This window comes from Spinacia oleracea, chromosome 2, assembly GCF_020520425.1.
Source record: "Spinacia oleracea cultivar Varoflay chromosome 2, BTI_SOV_V1, whole genome shotgun sequence".
Taxonomy (NCBI): Eukaryota; Viridiplantae; Streptophyta; class Magnoliopsida; order Caryophyllales; family Amaranthaceae; genus Spinacia; species Spinacia oleracea.
Genome location: NC_079488.1, coordinates 95,574,479 through 95,591,746, shown reverse-complemented (window position 1 = coordinate 95,591,746; position 17,268 = coordinate 95,574,479). Strand labels below are relative to the sequence as shown.

Below are 17,268 nucleotides of genomic sequence, written 5' to 3'. Positions count from 1 at the left end.
AAAATACCTAGCATGTTCCGATTTGGATGTGCGGCCTCCATGTGCCTAACGTTCCAAATTGTCAAATGTCTAAAATCTACAAGAAAGGAAAGCAATCAAGGATAACACGGCTCTACCTCCACCTCCACCTCCACCTCCACCTCCACGGTTGGGTAACCCAACTTCTAATTTCTAATTTCTAATTTCTAATTTCTAATTTCTAATTTGTAGTTTCTGGTTCCTTATTTTTATCGGCAAATTAAAATGAGGTTTATAGATCTATTATTGGTAGCTTCGGTACCGGTTGTTAAGGTCCTATTGGTAACTGGCGTAGGATTATTTCTTGCTTTAGATGGTATCGATATTTTGGGTGAAAATGCTCGCCATCATTTAAACAAGGTTGTATTCTTTGTTTTTAGCCCTTCCCTTATTGCTTCCAACTTAGCTAAAACTCTCACCTTTCAAACCTTTCGTACCTTGTAAGTTTTACGATCTATTATCTATGTCTTCTTTTGATTCATCTAACATAAAGGCGTTAAAAACGAGGCCACAATTACAAGGGCGTTGTTGTTAATGTTATTGTTTATTTTTTAATTGTGATTTAGGTGGTTTATGCCAGTAAACATATTGATTACATTTGTAATTGGGTCAATACTAGGATGGCTCCTTTTGAAGCTTACAAGACCACCAAAGCATCTCAAGGGTCTCATTATTGGAGCTTGTTCTGGCGGTATTTTGCTTTTACCTTCTAATCTTCTTTTCATTTTCTTTCATTTCTTTCTTTTATCCACGGGTCAAACATTTAATTGATAAACTAGCTTTTGAGCCCGTTCTTTACAGTGGTTATTTACTCTATTTTTTTTAAGTTCTCGTTGTATTGAACTTGTGATTTTAGAGAAAATATATGATTTAAATAGAGGTACATTTTGAAAGTTGAAAGAATTCATAAATTAAATAGTTTATTAATATTGAATGTTAATCGGGAAGATAGAGTGAAAAATGTTGAATGAATAGATTGGTGAATTGAGGTTGTACGAGGAAGATGGAGTGAAAGAGACAATTGGAGTTGTATAATATATCGAAAACAAAGGAGAAATAAAATAAAAAACCAAATTGATAGAGGAAAGAATGGATAACACGTGTCATCTAATCAAATATGTTGACACATGTCATCTAATCAAATGTGGTTTTCCTTTTTAAATATTAGGTATATAGGTATAGATGAGTGATTTTATCCACAATTACAAGGAGCAATAGCCGATGTCAAGTCAAAACAATTCACATGAGTAGTTGCCCACATAACGGTTTCTTCATTATTTATTTTTTTCTTTTTAGGTGGTAAAAAATAACTTTTATGTTTTTTTAGGTGGTAAAATATAAGTTTTATTTTGTGGGTGGTAAAAAATTAATTTTTGATTTTTTTGAGGTGGTAAAAAACATTTTGTCTTGGTGTCCTTTTATACGTTACAATCTCTTACAGATTAATACCCTACCATGTACTACTTTCATTTCATAAAGAATTTTACGGTTATTATTTGCAAAAAGATTAAGAGAAAAAATGGAAAAGTTGGTTGAATATAATAAAATATGGATAAAGTAAAAGAAATGTGTAAAAATGTGTGTGGGTAGAAAAAAAAATAATAAAGTAAAAAAAGTGAGTGTGAAATTGTAAATATTGTGGGCTAAGAAAGATGAGGTAGTAAAGTTTCATGTCCAAAATTAAAATAAAGCAAAGTGTAAAACATTATGAAACGCTCTGAAACGGAAAGTGTAAAGATTATTCTGAAACGGAGGTGGTATGCATTAAGTTTGGTGGTGATAATCACCTAATGATTGTATCATTGTATATGTGAGCATTCAGCAATAGCATGTGTATATAAGTAATGAGACAATAAAGTTAATTTTTTTCATCAGGGAATATGGGAAACTTGCCAATCATTCTAGTTCCTGCAATGTGCAAAGAGAAGGGTAGTCCATTCGGGCCTGCTGATGTTTGTGAGACATACGCTCTGTCCTACGCTTCTCTATCCATGGCGGTATGACTTGATTTTCATTATCTGTTACAACTTAATTTTGTTATAAATCTAGCTTTATATGGATAATCGATCACTTTGCATTTTGCATTGTTTATGAATTATGATAATTTGTTCACGTATGTTGTTAGATAGGGGCAGTATACTTGTGGTCATATGTTTACAACGTGGTGAGGATCTCTGCTGAGGAAGTAGCAGCAGGAGAAATAGATGCAAATTACTATTCACTTGTGGCGGATTCTGAACAACGTCGCCTCATAGACCCTTCCTCTAAACCACCGGTAAAACGTTGCTCCTTTATACAATACGTACGGACTATGATGCACCATATAATGTTAGGCCCTTCCAAGTCCCTAGTGCAATTTAGCCAGAAATCCAGAATGCTAAACTTGTTGTGGTACTTATTTACATTGACTTGTTGGCTATGTTACCCGGACTCAGATATCCATGTCATACACGGGTACGTGAATTGCATGGTTTTGGTCCAAAATGAAGTGTTCAAGGGTCCATATCCATGTCAGAGTGTCGAGAGTCTGACATAGGTATTTGAGTTAAAAGAGTCTATGCACAAAGCTTGTTGGGAATACATAGAGCTTGTTTTGCTGATGCTGAAATAATATTACTGAATTGGGCTTAAGGCCCGTGTTTTTATGGGCTATTGATTATTAAAATTCAATTAAAAAAAAAAGTTCTTCTTAGATTATGTTATGTGCCTTTGATTGTGTCTTCCTTAGACGGTAATTTAATTTATTACGTAATGAAAATTATAGGGAATGTATTGATGAATCTTTAATGTTGTTGGGCAGGTTTCATTACCACAAAGGATGAGCCATTCCATAAGAAGCTTCTTAGAAAAGGCCAACCTCAAAGCAGTGCTCGCACCATCGACTATTGCAGCGGTATCCTCTAAACACTCTGTTAATGCGGAACTTGTAAATGCACAGAGTTTTAGAAAACGGAAGGAGTACTAACTGGTTTAATAATTCTCTGTTGTTCTAATCTGGATAAATTGGAAATCATTCCTGATAAACTCTCTCTTTTGTAGATACTTGGGTTTGCAATTGGAATGATTTCTCCAATCCGGAATTTGATGATTGGCAATGATGCTCCATTCCATGTTGTCACTGACTCAGCCTTCATGCTTGGGTACCCTTTATCTCTCTTTTGTTTTTAGTAAATTAACGTTTATAATACTATTATGCGGAAGGAAGACGGATGAAATATGTATACAAACAAAATACCCCCTTTGTTCTATATTACTTTTCTTGTTTTTCTAATCGTTACCCGTTGCATTTCGTGTATTTTTGAACATACACATTTCTCACTTTTTTATTAATCATTATTGTTTTTTTTCCACCCAACCATCATCACATCTACTATTTTTTTGTACCTTTACATTAAACCATTACTTACTTTCTCTCATTGCCCACAAAACTACAGAACAATATCTCACTTAGTAATCTATAGGAGTGGAGATAATACAAGCCAAATTGACTTCTTTTTAGTAAGGAATGCTTTGAGACAGTGCTACACCAATTGTAAGGTGATTCCGGGTGAGAGTACAACAACCCAACATAGAATTGTGGTCCTTGATTTTCGAGGTAGAAGTTATATAAGGAGGAGAAGACCACTAGTAGAGCCTAGGATCAAGTGGTGGAAACTTCAAGGGGAGCAACAACTAAAATTTGTGGAAAAGGTGGCAAGTGAAGGTATTTGGGTCGGGGATATGGATTTGGATATAGGCTCATTATGGACAAGAATGGAGCACATAAAGGGAGTGGCGAAAGAGGTCCTAGGGGAATCTAAAGGAATCATGCCACCAAGTAAGGACACATCTTGGTGGAACGAAGTCCTGCAACGAGCTATAAAGAGCAAACGAGAATGCTATAAGGAGTTGGGAAAATGTAGAAGTGATGAAAACTACGAGAAGTACAAGGAGGCTAAAAGAGAAGCAAAGAAGGTCGTAAGAGAGGCTAGAGCAAAGGTGAATCGGGATCTTTACGCAAGATTAGATACAAAAGAAGGGGAAAAAGACATTTATAGACTTGTTCGAATGAGAGATAGAAAGACGCGAGACATCGGGAGGATTAAATGTGTGAAAGATGTTGATCAAAAAGTTTGGTGGGAGATAAGGAAATCAAGGATAGATGGAGGTTCTACTTTGATAACTTGTTCAACGGGGATCAAGGGTGCGATATTGGGGATACAAATATCCCTCGGGATATGGTTAACCTAGAGTTTTATGCGAAGAATTCAAAAGAGAGAAGTCGAAATGGCACTGAAAAAATGGGTCGCAAGAGGGCAGTGGGGCCCGATGGTATACATATCGAAGTCTGGAGATGTTTGGGAGAGAGAGGGGTTGTATGGTTAACAACTCTTTTCAACAAAGATTTGGGGAAGTAATAGGATGCCAGTAGAGTGGAGGAAAAGTACTATCATCCCCTTGTACAAGAATAAGGGTGATGTCCAGGATTGTGCCAACTATCGAGTAATCAAACTAATGAGTCATACTATGAAACTTTGGGAGCGGATTATTGAGCAAAGATTGAGGAGAACTGTGAAAATTTCGGAGAACCAGTTTAGATTTATGCCTGGGAGATTAACTATGGAGGTCATTCATCTTATAAGACAACTAATGCAGAATTATCGGGATAAGAAGAAGGATTTACATATGGTTTTCATTGATTTGGAGAAGGCGGATGATAAGGTACCAAGGGACATTCTTTGGTGGGCATTAAATAGGAAGGGAATTCCGAGGAAGTATATTGATATCATCAAGGACATGTATGAGGGAGTTAGCACGAGTGTGAGAACTAGTGTTGGTAAGACCGAAGAATTCCCCATTACGATTAGAGTGCATCAAGGCTCCGCACTTAGCCCGTTTCTTTGTGCTATAGTCATGGACGAATTGACGAGGTCAATCCAAGATGGTATACCCTGGTGCATGATGTTTGCAGATGATATTGTGCTGATTGATGAAACAAAAGGAGTGGAAAGTAAGTTGGAGTTATGGAGACAAACTTTGGAATCTCGGAGTTTTAGGCTGAGTAGAAACAAGACGGAATATATGGAGTGTAAGTTTAGTGGAGTCCAAGATAGAGAGACAGGGGGGATTACCTTAGAAGGGAAGATTGTTTAAGGCTCTGAAATGTTCCGTTATTTAGGATCTATTATCCAAAAGGATGGAGAATTGGATGGCGATGTGGCTCATAGAATCAAACCAGGTTGGTTGAAGTGGAAAAGTATCACAGGGTTCCTATGTGATTCTGGCATACCCCAAAGATTGAAGGGAAAATTTTACCGCACGGCAATTCGACCGGCTTTGTTATACGGCACGGAATGTTGGGCAGTGAAACATTGTCACGTGCACAAGATGAATGTGGCGGAGATGCGCATGTTATGTTGGATGTGTGGGCATACAAGAAAGGATCGTTTGAGGAATGAGATTATTAGGAAGAAAGTAGGAGTTGCAGCGATTGGGTTTAAGATGATGAAAAATCGTTTAAGATGGTTTGGACATGTAAGCAGAAGATCAAGTGATGCCCCGGTTAGGAGGATAGAAAGGTGGCAAAATGATAGAATTGCAAGGGGTAGGGGAAGACCTAAGAAAACTTGGAAGAAGGTGATTGAGCACAATATGAGCTTTCTTGGGATTGAGGAAAATATGGCGTTGGATAGGACAACGTGGAGGGAGAGAATATATATTGATAACTTCATTTGACTTATACAACTTTCATGTTTATGTTTCTTTCTATTTTTTTAATTTATTTTTTATTCGTATTTTTATTTTTTATTTTTACATGCTATTTTGAAATGTACTTATTTTACTTATTCATTTATTTTAAAATTTACTTATTTTTATTATCTCTTACAATATTTCTTCTATTATATATATTTATATATATATATATATATATATATATATATATATATATATATATATATATATATATATATATATATATATATATTTCTCTTATCTTACTTTCATTAATTCCACCTTCTCTTCCTTGCTTTTTTCTTTTTACTTCCTGCTCTTTTCTGGTTTGATTGGTGACAATGACGATCTCCTACGACGATTCATGTTAGCCGACCCCAAATCATTTTGGGACTAAGGCTTTGTTGTTGTTGTTGTAATGATTATTTTTCTTATACAAACATGCATTTTCTTAATACTGGTGTTTTTCTTTAACCAAGAAAAGTAATATGGAACGGAGGGAGTATTGTATTAGAACTACTGACAAGCCACAATATAAAAAGTTGTACCAAAAAACTGGTCTAGTGGTTAAGATAGAGGTATGTGTAGTCGTATGTTCGAAATTCGAATCCCATGTTCCACTCATAATTTATATCGTCATCTTGACTCATTCGTGCAAAAAAATTAAAATAAATAAATTAAGAAGGCTCACTCGTCCTTCCCGGACTCCACCTGATTATGGTAAAAAGGGAAACTTGAAAACATTGTTCAAGGTTTTCCCTAACATCCATCTCTAATATACATACAGAGAAGCAGCCATTCCAGCTCTGACCGTAATACTCGGAGCAAACCTCCTTCAAGGTAAATAATCTCCTTCTATTTTACGGAGTACATAATAATATATATAATTAGTTGGCAAACATAATTAACTTACTTACCTCAATCTTCCAAAATCACTAATTAAACTTTGTTCTTGTTTTTTTGGTTGGTGATCAGGTTTAAGGGGTTCTGGTATTCAATTAAGAGTTGTTATTGGGATAGTTGTAGTACGCTTCATAATTCTTCCTCTATTGGGAATTTTGATTGTTAAGGGAGCACTTCGAGTTGGTCTCGTTCCATACGACGACAAATTGTTTGTATTTCTTCTTCTAATTCAATATGCTATGCCACCAGCAATGAACATAGGTATGTATGTTAACACTTAACACCATTCTTTTTTCTAATTTTTTTTTACTTATAATCAACGTTGAGATATTGGGTTAGATTATATTTTGGTAATTAATTGTGTTTTATGGTTATGGCAGGCACAATGACACAACTGTTTGGAGCTGGCCAAAGTGAGTGTTCCGTGATTATGCTATGGACTTATGCTTTAGCTTCTGTGTCTCTTACTCTTTGGTCCACCTTATTTCTGTGGATTGTCACGTAACAAAAATCGTATCAGTTATCACTCCCTCCGTCCAGATGTAATAGAAAAGTCATGTTTTGAGTACGTTGTTTAAATCTAGTCATTAGTGGAAAACAAAAATTTTGGTAATAAATTCACTCACCAAATGTGATCTTTTTACTTCATTTACTATAGTGGTGTTGAACAACTTGTACAACAAAAATAGATTGTGTGACGATTATTTACTTGATTCTCCATTCTCCTTTCTCGTTTGATAAAACTCAGTATATCAGTATATGTCTGCTTTGTCTAGAAATATGGCTGTTAGTAGGGGTGTCCTTCTGAAATAGTTAAATACAGTCCTTCTGAAATCACTTATAATAGATTAAAAATTGTTGTTCGCTGCAATAAACCTACCCTGTTGCAGCGTACACCAAATTGTACGCTGGTCTAGATTTTTGCCTAATTTTACACACTTGTTGCAGTATTTACGCTGCAACAAGTCACTTTTTGCAGCGAACAATGTACATTGCAGGCCCCCCAGTTGCAGCATACGATGTACGCTGTAACAAGGGTCTAAAAGCCCGCTGCAACAAGGGTTTTTTCTACTAGTGAATGCTTTGAAGCTTCAAGTAATTTCTTTCCTCTTTCATCTTGTTCTTTTAATTTTGCTCTTCAATTTTGTTCTCTTGTTTATTGTTGCTTGTTTTCTTAATACTTAGAATTCTCTAAAAGCTTGCTTGTTTGATTTGTTGATTTCAATTTCGCTTTTGCTTAATTTGTATGCTTCTTTGTTTGAATTCCATACTTATATTGCTTTTCATTTTCATTTCCATGGCTCTTTAGTAGTTTCATGCTAGGGTTAGGGGTGAAGCTTGTAAAGTATTTGGGGAATTAGAATTGAATTGATGATGATTTTTTGATTAAATTGTGATGTGTTGGATAGGATTTCCATGTTTAGCTTGAATATTAGTTGCAAATGCTATGATGGTTATTTGATTGGAGTGTCCATTACAAATTTGTCAAGATATTGAGAATTGGTGAGAACATATGAGTGGACTGTTGTTTCATGAGTCATGCTAGTTTTGAGGTGACGCGAGAACGTGCTATTGTAATTAGTTTGGCATTGCGTTCTAACCGAGAGGCGTTGAACGCTATATTATTTGGTTTGCCCCCTTGACTTCATGTCCTTGCATTGTCATGGTCGTATTTTATTCGATTTTCCCATTGAAACCGAGTTGATCCCCAATTCCCCTAGCTTATTCCTTATTGATTAACTTGTTAATTAGTGTAGAATTGTTAGTTTACTATAATCCAAATCACATTCCTATTCTAAGCTAGCTCGTACTTGCTATTCTCATTCTCTCCGTTCTCTTGGGACGATCTCTACGCTTTCCGCTATAGTCAATATAGTTGGTTTGTTTAAGTATTCTACAAATATTGTTTGATTAGTTGGCTCTCGTATAACGACGCGAAAATCGCTTATCAAGGATATAAAAAAGGCTTAAGGTAATTACCAACAATTTAGAAGGACATTACCATCACAAATTAAACCCAACAACAATGTCCATCTATATTGTGGTTTGGCAATGTCCACTTATGTTATAAAATTAGTATGTTTTATCTTATAAATTGTTCTACGAACTATGGAATTCGAATATGTGACTTGGATCTCGAGCACGTACCTTAAGTAAGATAAAGCCGCGGGGAGAATCAAGAAAATTAAAAATTAAACCAAAATAAAATTTTCTTGCTTTGCATAAAAAATAAATGAAAATAAAATAATAAAAACACGAGTTACTAAAAGGAAATTAAATTAAGAAATAAATAATTTAATTATAAATAACTAAAATGAATAAATAACACTTATTTTGAATATGATTAGACATAGGTTTAATATTTTATAAATATAAAATAAAAGTAATTAAAATAATATTTATTGCTTTAATATTAGACAATATAGTAACATTCAAATTCAAAACGAAAAATGATTTTGTGACTTGATGATAAACCATTGCTAGAGGAATGATTTGATGATAAACTACCAAGACAATATATTTTTGTGTTATTTATTGCAAGTTTTTAATTAATTACCTTTTAACTTCTTTAAAACTTAAAAAAAAAAAAAAAACAGTTGGGGTTTGGGGCCCAAAATACCCCGAATAAGCGCAGTCTCGGACCATCTCCATGAACCACCGTAACCACACAACCGCGAATGCTTGCCCAACCACGATATCACCATTCCCAACCTCGAATTCACCATGCCCAGCTGCGAATCCACCTTGCCCAGTCGTGAATCCACATTATACCCACCTTAGTCGCACAGATCTGCAAAGCCGACGACGAAGAACGCGTGAAGACGAAGCTGCGTGGGGGGAGGGCGGTGTGGGTTCGCGCGAACGGAGGGGTGGACGACTGCGCGCTACCGGAGGATGGTCACAACTGGGAAGGGGGGTTGGTGGTTGCGAAGAAGGTCTCTGGTGGTCTGGGGAGTGGTTTGGCAAGAGGAGAGAGAAAATTAAAAAACTCAAATATTGAATTAGTCTAATTATGTACTAACATATTTTTGGAATTTTTTTTTTATTTTCACAAAGATAAATAAATTGATTTTTCATATTTTCAAAGATAAAAGAAAATAAAAAAAATGTAAAATAAAATCAATTTATGTGGTCCAAACTAATTCCCTTGCCATGATCATTTTTGTTATGACTATCTTAAAATTTTCATCTTTAATAACACAATTACACAAATATTTGTATTGTTTGAGTGCACCATCATCTAAATTGTGTCTGAATTATATAGAAAGAGCAGATATTAATATATTACTACTTTCTTCTGGGCAAAACAGGGGAAAAAGGGAATGCATTGGATTCGTAGGAATATCTTATATTTACCCAGAGGAATGAGAGGCTTGGGTATTCGTCATTTATCGACACTTAATAAAGCATTTTTAATGAAGCAAGTGTGGAGAATGCATCAAAATCCCCAGCTTTTAATTTCAAGAATCTATGCTGCAAAGGGGAAATTTGCTTTAGCTACAGGCAAGCCTAACAGATGCCAAGGTCGGATTTCATGGGGTATGCGCAGTCTTCGCCAAGCATAAAATTCGTTACTACAAGGGTGTGCTTGGAAGATTGGAAATGGAAGCAACGTCATAGCTAGAAGGGATAATTGGGTTCACGGTAAGATACCTGTTTTTGCTAGCAGATGCACAGTTGTGGAGGGTCAATCATTTTCTTCAGGACTCTGAAAGGCGTTGGAATGCTTCACTAATTAGAAATTCCTTTGTCAATGTGGATGCAAATGCTATCTTGACTGTTGAGCTTCCATAAGGGTCAGTTCCAGACCAGTTATATTGGACTAAAACTGTAAACGGAAATTTCACAGTTAAAACGAGTTACGCATTCTTACAAGATCGTCTCAAAGACCAGGATTCTAATTTTGGAATAAGGCATAATAGGTTTCTACCTTTTTTAAAAGGTGTTATGGGCTCTTAAAATTCTTCCAAAGTGGAAGCTTTTTATTTGGAAGGTAATGGTTGACGGGATCCCAGTAAAAGCTAATTTGGAGCGAAGAGGGATTAGTTTAGATGTAACTTGTGACTTATGCAGTGACTTTTGCGAAGACGCACAACACCTGTCGCCTTTGTAAATTGGCTCAAGATGTATGGAGGAGTTGTATGCTAGGCATAAACTCAAATTTTAACGAGAATCTATCCCTTCAACATTGGATTCTCAACTATATCCAGCTTTTTATTAGCGAGGATGGCAAATTAAGTGATCGCATAGTTACTTTTATAGGTATCTTGTGGGCATTATGGGTAACACGAAATCCAAGAGTTTTCAGTTCGGAAACTGGAGACATTCAAATGGTTCAGACCCATTTCAAGTTAGCTTTGGAGCAGAACAAAATCTACAGGCAGAAAGACAGTGAACAATTGAGCTTTCTACATCCTCTAGAGGACACACCAACCTACCCACCAGAGTTTTATTTTGCAAATATCGGTAGGATTAACATTTATTTGCTTGTTACAGTTATATATATTGACGGAGCTTGGAACAAAGTCACATCAAGAGCTGGTATGGGATGGGTGCTTCAACAACCACAAGCAGCTGGGACAAGTATTAATTATAGGAGGCAGTGACTATGGTTTAGGCCATTCAGCTCTACATGTGGAATCGATGGCCTGTTTGCTAGCGTTACAATGGGCAACGCCATCTTCATTAACTAATATTGCAATACATACTGACTCAGCTACCTTGGTCTCTTAAGCCTGATATCCGTCTCACTTGGACAGTGAAAGCCATTCTCGAAATAGGTACAGGTTTCAGAAGTTGCATGATTAACAAGGTGGAGCGAGGTGATGTACAACCTGCTCATGATCTAGCTAAACGGGCTGCAAAGGAAGGACTGCAATTCTTTTCATCCTTTGGTGTTAGGCCAGATGGTTAATTAGCTTGTTGTTTTTCTTTTGCTTTTACTTATGTATCTTTATCCTATGTCAAAATATATATATATATATATATATATATATTACTACTTATGTTAGAAGGGTTGATTTGGATACACTAAGATATTAATCTTTAACAACCAAAAATATCTCGTCTATTTGTTTGTTCTTGGTTGTTTCCTCTTACAACTCTCCCACCCCTTAAGAAAAAGGAAATAAAGAGTGCAACTTTAGCAAGTCTAAAGACTGAATTATTGGTATAGTTACCTGATAATCTACTTTAATAATACTGTCATTTTCCAACATGTAAGTAGCTAATAATGCTTTGCATCTGGAAAAGTCCTCTTTAAACCCAAGAAAGGCATAAGTAGTAAAGCCTGAAAGCTACCTTATTTGTCCTGCTGATCCCTCATGTTCTTTTAGCTTGATTTGATCTTCACTTTTGCATACTTCGTATAATTTATTGTACCTTCGCCTCCTTTTCCGATCGAAGTAAAGTAAGGGATTAATGCTTAACAGCAAGCAATAAATCTTTTGCTGTTTAATTACCTAAAATCGTACGACTACTGATAGGTGCTATTGTTGAAAGTTTGTTTTGAAGTGATTGATATTAGGTAAATTTGTCAAAAACTATCTTATAAAATTGAGTTTTTTTTTTGTGTGAAAAACTACTTTAATTAACTACCTTAGAAAAAAATTATGTTGTAAGATACTATCGCGCGTTCGTAGGATTATGAACATTAATTCAAGATTTCGGGGATTGACTTAGCTAGGTGTATCTCGATCACGTGGTATCTAACGGGAAAAAAAGTAATTAAGTGACACGTAAGATGCATATGGAAAAGTAAATCCCGAAATTTTGAGTTAACGTTCATAATTCGGAAAACGTAATGTTTTACGACATAAATGTTTTATAAGATAGTTAATTACAACAATTTTTTTATAATGCAGTTTTTCGGAAAAACACAATTTTATAAGGTAGTTTTGACAAAATTGTCTTGATATTACCATCTTCTGCAACTTAACGGTATATATAATTTTTTTGCATAAAAACGAACAACTACTTAGATATCATAACTACTTAGATATCATAAAAACGAACAACTACTTAGCTCAAGGATCTTTACCACCTACTCAAAACCATAATGCAGCATTGATGGCAGGTAACATCTGTTTATTGTCTCATTCCAATTCCAAGTGGTTACTTGATAGTGGTGCATCAGATCACTTTTGTTATGATCTTTCACAATTCACCACTTATAAAACAATAGAAAATAAACCTCCCTACATTACTATATCTAATGGGAGCAGAGTTCCAGTGAAACATATTGGATCAGTTGTACTAAATGATGAGATCACCTTGTATAATGTTCTGCATGTTCCAGAATTTAAGTATAATCTGATTTCTGTACACAAACTATGCAAGGACCGAAATTGTGAAATGCATTTTTACTCATGACAAATGCTTTGTTTGCTGCTAGAAAGGGAGGTTGATTCCTCTTGGTGATGTTAGTTCTGGTCTGTACAATGTGGGAGAACAACAGTTAAGAGAAGCAGTTCCTGTGGAGTCACATGTTTGTAATGCGGTTTGTTCTTCAGTCATTGACAATGCAAAACTATGACATTTGAGAATGGGACATCTACCTTTTAGCCAGCTGAAACATGTAGACATTAATTGTGAAATTAGCCCTTGTATACAGGATACTATATGTCAAGTATGCCCTGTAGCTAAACAAAGTAGGCTAAGTTTTCCTCATAGTAGCATTAAGACCAAAGCTCCATTTGAATTGATTCATATTGATGTTTGGGGCCCTTATTCTGTAACTACCCCTACTGGATGTAATCAGTTTTTGACCATAGTTGATGATTTCAGTAGATTTACATGGATTCATATGTTGAGAAATAAAAAGGAAGTAGTTACTGTTTTGACAGATTTTTTTAGTATGGTTCAGGCTCAGTTTGGTGTATCTGTCAAATGTGTTAGATATGATAATGCAAAAGAATTGTCTGAGGGTGATCTGAAGCAGTTATATCTTAAACTTGGCATTCTCACTCAAACCAACTGTAGTCACACACCTCAACATAATGGAATTGTTGAGAGAAAACACAAGCACTTGTTAGAGACAGCAAGAGCTCTTTATATACAATCCAGGGTTCCTGCAAGATTTTGGGGAGAGTTTGTCCTGTGTGCAGCCTATTTAATCAATATGATGCCCTTGAAAGCCATCAATCTTGACACACCTTATTTCAGAATGTTTGGCATTGTTCCTAATTTGTCTCACCTTAGAACTTTTGGGTGTCTTTGTTATGTTTCTACTTCTAAGGTTGGGAGAACCAAGCTTGACAGCAGAGCATCACCATGTGTGTTTATGGGATATTCAGTTTCACAAAAAGGTTACAAGGTGCTAGACATAGATGCTAATAAGATGTTTGTTCCTAGAGATGTTCAGTCCCATGAGAAACATTTTCCATACCATCTTTACAACAAACACAAACCACCCACTTCTAATTACACCAATGCTATATTCCTTCCAGCTTTTGCTTCCCCACCTTTGTTTGATACTCCAAATTTCACCACTCCAGAACACATCTTTCCCAATTTTCATTCACTACCTAATTCTTCCACTTCCTTCTCTTCTCCTGTTTCTTCTTCTCCAATCATTTCTTCTCCTACTGATGCTGGATCATCATCTATCAGTCATAGTGATCACAATGATGATCCACTTGATCCCTCAAATACTGTGGATTATATTTCTACAGTTACTCCATCTCCTGTTCTTACTAGACAGTCTAATAGAATTCCCAAACCTCCTTCTTACTTAAAAGATTACATTTGTCATACAGCTTCCACTCAGAATCCTGTTCATGAGCAAACCACCACTCACTGGTGCAACCTGGTGTCTTATATCACATTTCCTACAGATTTTCAAGCTTTTCTATCCCAAACTTGTGATATTCAGGAACCAGCAACTTACACAGAAGCTGCTAAACATCAAATCTGGGTGGAGGCTATACAGATGGAATTAGAAGTTTTGGATCACAATTTTACATGGAAATTGTTAGAGTTACCAAAAGGAAAGAAAGCTATACGTTGTAAGTGGGTGTTTAAAATAAAACTGAAGTCTTGTGGTGCCTTGGAGAGATGCAAAGCAAGGTTGGTAGCTAAGGGATACAACCAGAAGTATGGGATTGATTATGAAGAAACTTTCATCCCTGTGGTCAAAATGAGTACCATTAGGTGCCTCATTGCAGTTGCAGCAAGCAGACATTGGCCACTATATGAACTTGATGTGAATAATGCATTCCTTCATGGTGACTTAAAAGAAGAAGTCTATATGCAAGTTCCAGAAGGCATTCCTAACCCTACAAACAAGGTCTGCAGATTACTTAAATCTATTTATGGTTTGAAACAAGTCTCAAGACAGTGGCATGAAAAGCTAAGAACAGCTTTTGAACATCAAGGTTTCTTTCAGTCTAAATATGACAACATCTTGTTCATTCACAGAGAAGACAATCACATCAATATTGCTGCTGTGTATGTGGATGATGTCATTCTCACTAGTACTGATTCACAGAAACTTGAGGAGCTGAAATCTTACTTACATACAGAATTCAACATCAAGGATTTGGGAAGACTAAGTTATTTTCTTGGGATATATAGAAGTTGGGTATACTACTGATGGTGTGATTTTGAGTCAAAAGAAGTTCACTAAAGAACTTCGTTCTGACTGTGGATTTGATCTCTCAAAGAAAGCCATCACTCCTTTGCCTTTAAACATCAAGCTTACCGCCAATGATGGGGATTTATATGATGACACAGAGAAATACAGATCTTTGGTGGGCAAGCTTAACTTTTTGACTCATACAAGGCCAGATTTGTCCTACATAGTACAACTACTTAGTCAGTTTCTTCATTCTCCTAGAGACTCACATGTGGCTGCTTTACATCATACATTGAGATATGTTGCTCACACTGAAGGGCAAGGGATTCTACTTAAAGCTTCAGATCGACAACATTATCTTACAAGCTTTTTGAGATTCAGATTGGGCAGCTTTTCCTGATTCCAGAAGATCAGTGACAGGGTATGTATTGTTGCTTGGAGGATCACCTATTTCTTGGAAATCAAAGAAGCAAACTACTGTTTCTAGATCTTCAGCAGAAGCTGAATACAGATCCATGGCAGCAACAGCTTCAGAAGTTACTTGAATTGTCAATCTCCTAACTGATATGGGGGTTCAGAACTTAAAGTCTATTTCTCTACTTTGTGACAATCAGTCAGCCTTGCACATTGCTAGAAATCCTGTATTTCATGAGCGTACTAAACATATAGAGATAGATTGTCACTTTACAAGGGACAAGGTTCTTGAAGGGATGATTCATCTTACTTACTTACCCACTCAGCAACAACTGGAAGATGTCTTCACCAAGCCATTGCCTTCCACTCAATTTCAGTTGCTACTTTCCAAGATGGGATTGTCTGATTCTCATCCCATTCCATCTTGATGGGGGATGTTAGATTACTTAGTACTGAGCAGCAATGCTAATACATCAATATAGTCACTACAAGAAATTGATTAATTACCAACCGCTAAAATTGGTTGGTAAAACGCGAAAAACGGTTGGTAAAAGATTTTGCGACCGCCAGCGGTCGCAAAAAAGCGGTCAGTTTTCACCTGGACGGTAATTTAGGAAACTCCAACTGGAAGGCGGTCGCTAAAATTTACCGACAGAATTAGCGACCGCCACCTAAGCAGTCACTAATTTAGTGACCGCCAAGCAGTCACTAAATTAGTGACCGCTAATGCGGTCGCTAAATTAGCGACCGCCTTGACGGTCACTAAATTAGCGACCGCTTTGGCGGTCACTAAATTAGTGACTGCCTTTGTAGCGGTCACTAAATTAGTGACTGCTTTCGTGGCGGTCACTAATTTAGTGACTGCTTTGGCGGTCACTAAATTAGTGACTGCCTTGTGGGCGGTCACTAAATTAGTGACTGCTTTTGTAGCGGTCACTAAATTTGTGACTGCCTTTGCGGTCGGTAATTATGCAAATATCATTTGCAGCCAATTTTGTAAAATCGCATATATACCTGTATTATATGCCTGTATAAATATTATATATGTACCTGTAAATATTATATATGCCTGTATATATACGAATTTATATAAATTCTGTAAAATCGTATGAAACCTGCTCGATGTTATAATATTAAACATGTTCAAAGTCATACAACAAAGATTCATAATACACATAATGTTGTTCAAACATGTTAATACGAAAAGTTGTAACTAGTTCAAACTAATACAAGAATACTAACTACCTAACACAAAGGTGTCCCGCCTCCGGGTGGATCTCGAGGGTCCTGCGACTGCGAGAAAGGAAAACCAGTACACTGACTGAACATCCGCTCGTAAGACTCCATTGCCTTTTTCATCTGGGCGGCATGTTCTTCTCTTTCTTGTCTCTCCCTTTCTCTCTCTTGTCTCTCCCTTTCCATCTCCCTTTGGTGCTGTAGTCGCTCTGCTTCTCTTTCTTCTCTCTCCCTTTGCCTCAAAAGTAGATCGTCCTCCATAGCCTTTAACATCTGATTTTTTGTTGTTTCAAGCTCAATGGATTTTTGGGTCAACTGTTGTTGAGTCTCTTCCAATCGAGATGACATTTGAGAATAAATAGATGGGGTGTATGAGCTAGAAGAACTACCACCCCTTCTAGATGGTGCAA

At 36.3% G+C, this 17,268-nt stretch overlaps 1 protein-coding gene across 2 annotated transcripts; it reads left to right on the top strand.

Moving 5' to 3' along the window:
* LOC110803836 (protein PIN-LIKES 1) lies at positions 1 to 7,353 on the top strand. 2 transcript variants are annotated; one of them, XM_022009369.2, is made up of 9 exons: positions 1 to 147; positions 638 to 709; positions 1,894 to 2,015; positions 2,144 to 2,293; positions 2,819 to 2,911; positions 3,058 to 3,158; positions 6,518 to 6,570; positions 6,706 to 6,894; positions 7,014 to 7,281. In XM_022009369.2, exons 1-9 carry the CDS (start codon positions 27 to 29, stop codon positions 7,136 to 7,138), a joined length of 1,026 nt encoding a protein of 341 aa, XP_021865061.1. In that variant the 5' UTR covers positions 1 to 26; the 3' UTR covers positions 7,139 to 7,281. The 2 variants fall into 2 exon arrangements, with proteins under 2 accessions (XP_021865061.1, XP_021865060.1); XM_022009368.2 differs by having other exon boundaries at positions 5 to 458; positions 585 to 709; positions 7,014 to 7,353.
* Positions 7,354 to 17,268: the final 9,915 nt, after the last annotated feature.